Source organism: Haemorhous mexicanus, chromosome 2 (assembly GCF_027477595.1).
Source record: "Haemorhous mexicanus isolate bHaeMex1 chromosome 2, bHaeMex1.pri, whole genome shotgun sequence".
Classification (NCBI taxonomy): Eukaryota; Metazoa; Chordata; class Aves; order Passeriformes; family Fringillidae; genus Haemorhous; species Haemorhous mexicanus.
Genome location: NC_082342.1, coordinates 15,882,421 through 15,888,988, shown reverse-complemented (window position 1 = coordinate 15,888,988; position 6,568 = coordinate 15,882,421). Strand labels below are relative to the sequence as shown.

The window sequence follows — 6,568 nt, the reverse complement described above, 5'->3', positions numbered from 1 at the left end:
AACGGCAGCGCCCGCCCCCGCTGCTGCCCATTGGGCACGGCCGGGCCGGGGGCGTCACGCGGGCGGGCGGGCCGCGAATCGCGGGGTCCGGCACTCGCGTCGGACCGGAGGGGAGAGCGCTCTGCCGGTCACCCGGACACACGGGGGGCCGTGGGCTACTTGGGGAACACGTGCAGCAGTCCCAGCGAGGGAAGCCCTAGTGTCGGGGGGGTTATAGGGCTGCCTGGGGCCAAGGGGAACACAGGCAGGGGCCATCCGTGAAGGTACAGTGACACAGATGGGACCACGGGCGTCTGTGGGAGTGTGGGTCTCAAGCCCCCAGTCAGAGGTGAGGACACATGAAGGGAGGTTGTGTGACACGTGGAGGGGGTTGTGTGGGGCCACACGGAGTACTGGAAGCCCACAGTGAGTCAGGGAACGCATGGGGGACTCTGGCGGGGTGTCACATGCAGACACCCCACTCTGCCCTGCAGTGCCAGCTAGGCAGGGGTCCTCACCAGCCCCCACACCTGTCCTGACCTACTAGTGGGGCCTTGTCTCACCTGGGAGGTCCTGCACTTGTCCCCGTGGCCACAGCCCTATTTCATCCGGTAGAGGCCCAGATAAGTTTAGTCACGGACTGGATTGTGGTGGTGCATGTCCCCCCCACCACTGCCCAGGCCCCACCAAGACCTGAGAAATGCTTGTTAGGCCTTGGCCTTCACAAAGAGCACCCAGACTAAGCCCCTCTTGAGTTTATTGGATATAATCTGTTCCAAGGAACTAACAGATGTTTATTGAGCATCTGTTTTTTAATGAACAGATTTGGAAACTTATTTTTCTTGCCTGAGTAATGACCCAAGCGGAATAGTATTTTTGCTGTTGAACCTTCAACCAACTCAAATTGTGACCAGGATGGAAAATTACTATGACTAAAGCCCACTCTCTTGCAACCTTCTAGACAGCAATCCCAAGTGAGACCCTTTGAGTTTGCAATTTTAAAGGGCTAATGCATACTGAAGCCCACTCTCTAATGACCCTATAAACCACAGTCCAAAGTCTCACTGAGCATCCTATTCCCAGAACATTGGAGAGCCAATGCATATGTCTCAAACATAGACACTGGGATGGCTGTGGAGTCAAGCAAGGACTGCTGGTAATAAACAAGGACTGTAGATATTAACACGCCACGAGAAAGAAAAAGATGTGGCCAAAGAAGGGAGGCAATGTGACATAGAGCAGCACTGGAAAAAAATCCTTGTTGCAGTTCCTGTTGATAGGCACAAGACAGTACAGCATAAGCACAGGAATGAGTGGCAGGAAGTGGGCATGGACTATAGGGTAGGATTGAGACAAACAAAGACCCCCAAACCCGTCGGACCTATTTCCAGGAAGACCTGAAAGAACTGACTGTGCATCATAACTAATTTGCATAGAAAATGAGAAATCCATCTTCAGGCTGCGGAAACCTATCCATAAAGGTACCCTGCAATTTCCATGCCAAGTGTGTAATTTACTAATAAAACCTTCTGTTTATTTGCAAACCCTGACTTTTGACATTCCTTTCGACCTTGAGCATTTAGGAATCTCAGGTGCCTCCTTCCCCTTAAAGGTGGGTCCTCATACATTCCCTGTCCCCTTGTCCTCTTGGCCCTGTGGGATATGATCAAAGAGGTGACGGGGGTCAGATGTGTGTACCCCCCCACCAGGGTATGGCTCCCCCATCATGTCCATGCTGTGTCCGACAGAGAACAGTGGAGACAGGCACTGGATGAACGTGGCTTTATCTACTGTGGCAAAAAATAATAATTAAAAAAAAAAAGAACAAAACCAAAAAACAAACAACCAAAATAAAGGTCTAAACATGTAAAAAGGAGAAGGGATGGTGTTGGAGCCACCAGGCCCCACGCAGAGCATCACATCTGCCTGGCTCCAGCCCACCCGTCCTGGTGTCCTGGCATATGGTGCTGACCCACACCAGGGCCTCCTTGCACCGGCTGTTCCCTTTGTGCTTGTTCCTGTGCAAGGCAGCATCCAGCTGACACAGCCTGCTCCCCACACACACCCACCCACCCACCCATGAGGAGAAGAAAGCCTCAAGCAATGCAGGTGGGCTCAACGTGCCAATGATGGGCGCCTTGGCATTTAGTAGGAAACAGGGTATCTGTCCAAGTTCTGTGGCAGCAGCATGGGGAGGGAAGGGATATAAAGAGAAAAAAATCAGGAAAAAACCGAAAACAACCCAAAGCGCTGAAGCAGCAGTGGTGGGGGCAGGTTCAGGGGATGCCAAACTGTACAACCAGTTCTTCTTTGGCGTCGACACGGATCTGTGAGAGCGCACTGAAGGCATAGGCAGCTATCCGGGACACCTGCAGGCACAAAGACATGGCTGTGTCACTGGTGGCTACTGAAACTCCCGGTTAATCCCAAAGAAACTGCTGCAGGAGGTTAGCCTCCAGCCCTAAGGCATCCCTAAGCCTGTCCTGGGCTTTGCCCCCACCTCTAACAAGGCCTTAAACCTGACCTAGGCTTTGCCCTCAGCTCTAACAAGTTGTGTCTGGGCTCTAGGCTTTACTGCTCCTCCAGGACAAGGATGTGTCTCTGGGGAGCATCGCAAGGGCTCAGGGCTCAGCCCAGCCCTGCTCACCTGCTGCAGGTCTGCAAAGGGGACAGGGTCGCTGGCGAGCACTTGGTGCGGTTGGTTAGTCAGAGATGGCAGCAGTGGGAGCTTCTTCCAGTGCGTCAGGTTGTTGCTGAGCATGGCCAGGCGTGTGCTGTGAGGGGAGAGCAGCGAACATCAGTGACATGCCAAGACATGGCGACATCCAGAAGATGGGTGCTGCACCCCCAGGCACCCAGCACCCCCCGAGGGAGAGAAAGGGAGAGCAGTGGTGCTGCACTCCCAGCATCCAGCCCTCTTCACTCCCTGCAGCAGGAGGATGAGGGAGCTTCCAGCTCTCCCACACAGGCACCTTCCAAGCAGAAGCAGTCACATCCAGCCCCCCACCATCTGTCCCAAGGACTGGGTGAACACAGGCGCCCTTTGTCCTGGGCTCTGCTGCCTGCACTGCCATCAGCCTTCCCTGAGCAGGCTGCACTCTGCTCTCTGAGATGAGACAGCCCTTCTACATGCCGAGTTCACTCCCCCAGGCCAAAACCCCTGGGACCTGCCCAGGGACACACAGAGCTGTGAAGGGCTGCAGGCACCCCAGGGGAGAAGTGCAGCTCCCACCTGTACTGCCTGGCTCTGTCCATGTACTCATGCTGCTCCATGCCCTGGGAATCTGCTGCCGACACGTCGATGATGTTGCTGCAGAGACACGAGACAGTGGCTCCCACTGGAGACTCATTGCTCCCCCTGAGTTCCCTCCCCATCTCAGAGCATCCTCTGACCATGCAGACAAAGTCCAGCACCCGCCAGCACCCCAAAACAAACATCTCCAGGTCAGACTGGCCCAATGAATGCTGCCAGCTGGCCACAAGTGTGCCAGGCTGGGCTGGCTGTTTGCCAGGAAGGAAATGCCAGGGACTGTTTGCCCACAGCTAGCCTGGGGCAGAGGGAGGCAGGCAGAGGCTGCAGGAAGCCGGGGGCTGGTCTGGGCTCTGGGGAGCTTGGCATGCAGCTACCTGGAGAAAAAAGGAACCACTGGGAGGACAAAAGTGCTTGGCAGATGTCCTGAGAGCCCCTGTACCAGGCCCTGGGCTCACAGAGGACCTGGGCACTTGCCCAGGGCCCTGCTGCAGCCCCATTGTGCGCACCCCACAGCAAAGCAGTGCCCAGAGCTGCTGTGGCCCTGCACGCTGGACACACACCAGTGGCCACTAGTTTTCCAGCGTCAGGCAGGGGAGCAGAGGGGCCTATGAGCATCCCAAAGCCCTTCCAGCAAGGCTGGACACAGCCCTCTCCCCACACTGACCCTGTGAATTTGGGAAAAAGCCTCCTCAGAAGGGGATACAGCGCTGCTGCCCCTCCAGACACCCTCTCCACATCCCCATGGACTCACTTTCTTACCCAAACCCTGCCCCTACTTCCAGTTTAGCACCTGAGGGGTTACCTCACATCTGAGATCTTCTCTCTGTGTGCCCACAGGGCTCAAAGCTGAGGGACTGGGCTGTCTGAGGGCAGAGGGACATAGGGGCTTCTGCCACAGCTCCTCCCTTCCCCTCAGCACCTATGGCTGATCACTGGGGCCCACAGCCAGGCAGCCCTCAGCTGTGTGCCACACCCAGGGGCACCACTGGTCCCTGAGGCGTGCTGCCTGCCCCACAGGCACAGGCATGGCCCGAGGTGTGCTGCCTGCCCCACAGGCACACCCAAGGCTTACATGGCTGTTTTGGCAAGGATGGAGGACAGCATGGCCTGCTCATCGGTGCGGGCTGACGGGAGGTTGTGGTAGCTCTGCTCCGCTCCGTTCAGCACCTTGTTGGGTGGGCTGGCTGCCGGCTCCAGCAGCCGCTTTGTCTCTTCCTCCTGAGGGAAAGGCAAGAGGAAAATCAGCCCTGGCTTCCCCACATCAGCAACATTAACCCCACGGGATGAGGCAAGTCTCACCTTTCCTTCACCAGCCAGGAGGGCTCCCTATGCATCCCAGTGTAACCCAGAACAGCCTCAGCTCTGCCAGACACCTCTTTGCCCAATTCTTTTGTTTTTTTCCCAGATGTAGCCCCTCCAGCTACAAAGGCAGCGAGTGTTGCTGAAATCAGGCAGCACATTTGGATGGCCAATCCTGCAGGCAGGAGTCTGCAGCCAGCACCAACCTGCATGAAACCCCGCAGCTAATGTGGACCTACTGTGCCCCACACCTGACTGGGTGCCACAGGGAGCCCCCCCTGGCACAGCAGGGGGCTCACCTTAGCCAGGTGAACCCCACCTGCCAAACCCCAGGCCCTGGGGTGGGGAGTTCCCAGAGTCACAGGGCATGTTCCTCCACTCACTCCAGGAGATGCACTCACTCCAGGGGCTGCAGCCCAGCCCTTGATCCTCTGGCTTGGCTGAATGGTGCTGCAGGGGTTGTGAGAAGAGCCCAGTAAGGAGATCATGGGCACAAACACCCATGAGAACACGATCACAGAATCAGTAAAATTGGAAAAGCCCTCTGAGCCCAACTGCTCTCCCAGCACTGCCGAGCCCACCACCAAACCATGTCCCAAGTGCCAAGTCTACACCACTTTTAAATCCCACCAGGGTTAGGGACTCCAACACTGTTCTGGGCAGCATGTGTCACAGCCGTACAACACTTTTAGGGAAATTTTCCCGAATATCTAACCTAAACCTTCTAAAGCACAACCAGAGGCCCTTTCCTCCTGTCCTGTTGTTTGTTAGCTGATAGCGGAGACACACCTCCACCTGCTCCACCCTCCTGTCAGGGAGTTGTGGAGAGTGAGAAGGTAATCCCTGAGCTTCTTGCAGTCTGAGCACCCTCGGCTTCCTCAGCCGCTCCTTGTGCTCCAGCCCCTTTTTCAGTTCCATTCCCTTCTCTGGACATGCTCAAGCCCTTCCATGTCTGTCTTGCCCTGAAAGGATGCTCAGCCTGTGACCCATGGTGGCCTGGGAGTGCAACCACTTCTCCACACACACCGTCAGTGGCATCTCCAGTTCTTCCCCAGCCAGAAGCTTCCTCTCCCCTTCCTCCTGCTGGGAAACGCTGCTGCGATACTCGAGCCCAGGCCCTTCTTCTTTCCTTCACAGCACACAAGTGGAAGCCGGCTGGGCTCCCCCTGGGACGGGCTGTCACAGCTCAGCTCTCGCCGCACCCAGGGATTAAGTTTCGCGGGACAGGTGACAGCCCCAATTCTGCCCCGTCCCTGAGTTACGCGGCAGTCACGCTGTCCCAAGAAGGAAAAATTGGGGCTGCTCCCACCGGTGCCGTGTGAGGCCTTGGACCTGCACCTGCAGCGGGACGGCGGGAGGGTCCGGCACGACCCCCGAGCCCCGGTCTCCAGCCCCCCCGGGGGGACACACGAGGCGTCGCGACACACGCGAGGAACGAGCGACACGAAGGCGGCGACAGGCGGGAGCAGCGCTCACAGACTGCCCGGGAGCGGGGAAGGGCCAGGCCCCGCCGAGGACGCGCGCCACCTTCCCCCCCGCCACCGGGAAGCTCCGGCAGAGCCGGGAGTGGGGCCGAGCGTCCCTCCCGGCGCCACCCCCGCCGCGGGCCTCGTGTTCCCCCGGCGCCAGGCCCACCTGGTCGGAGGCTTCGGCCTCGCTGCTGTAGCAGCAGCCCATGGCGAGCGCGGCCCCGGCTACGGCACGGCCCCGCCGCGCGGTCACGTGAGCGCCGAGTCACGCCGGTCACGTGAGCGGCGGGGAACACACGGACACACACACACACACACACACACACAGCCGCGCCCGCCGCCGGGGGCGCGCGCGGGGGCGTCACGTGGGACGGAACGATGCTCGCACGTGGGTTACGTCACGCGGCCTTGCGGGCGGAGTCACGCGTCTGCTGCCGGGGCACCGCCCCTCCGCGCGCGCGCGCTCCCTGTGTGTTCTGAGCGGGGCCGCGGAGGTCCTGGTGTTCCCAGTGCCCCGCGTGCCCAGGTCTTCCAGCGCTCAGAATATAAAGTGGGCAAGAATGAGGAA

The 6,568-nt window shown here is 58.5% G+C and overlaps 1 protein-coding gene across 2 annotated transcripts; it reads right to left on the bottom strand.

Moving 5' to 3' along the window:
* Positions 1-1,746: 1,746 nt before the first annotated feature.
* On the bottom strand, positions 1,747-6,324 carry LAMTOR1 (late endosomal/lysosomal adaptor, MAPK and MTOR activator 1). 2 transcript variants are annotated; one of them, XM_059873950.1, is made up of 5 exons: positions 6,167-6,324; positions 4,305-4,450; positions 3,212-3,289; positions 2,627-2,753; positions 1,747-2,348 (listed from the first exon to the last, which is right to left on the bottom strand). In XM_059873950.1, the coding sequence occupies exons 1-5, from the start codon at positions 6,206-6,208 to the stop codon at positions 2,256-2,258; spliced, it is 486 nt and encodes a 161-aa protein (XP_059729933.1). In that variant the 5' UTR covers positions 6,209-6,324; the 3' UTR covers positions 1,747-2,255. The 2 variants fall into 2 exon arrangements, with proteins under 2 accessions (XP_059729933.1, XP_059729943.1); XM_059873960.1 differs by lacking the exon at positions 6,167-6,324 and adding an exon at positions 5,558-5,905.
* Between the last annotated feature and the right edge of the window lie 244 nt (positions 6,325-6,568).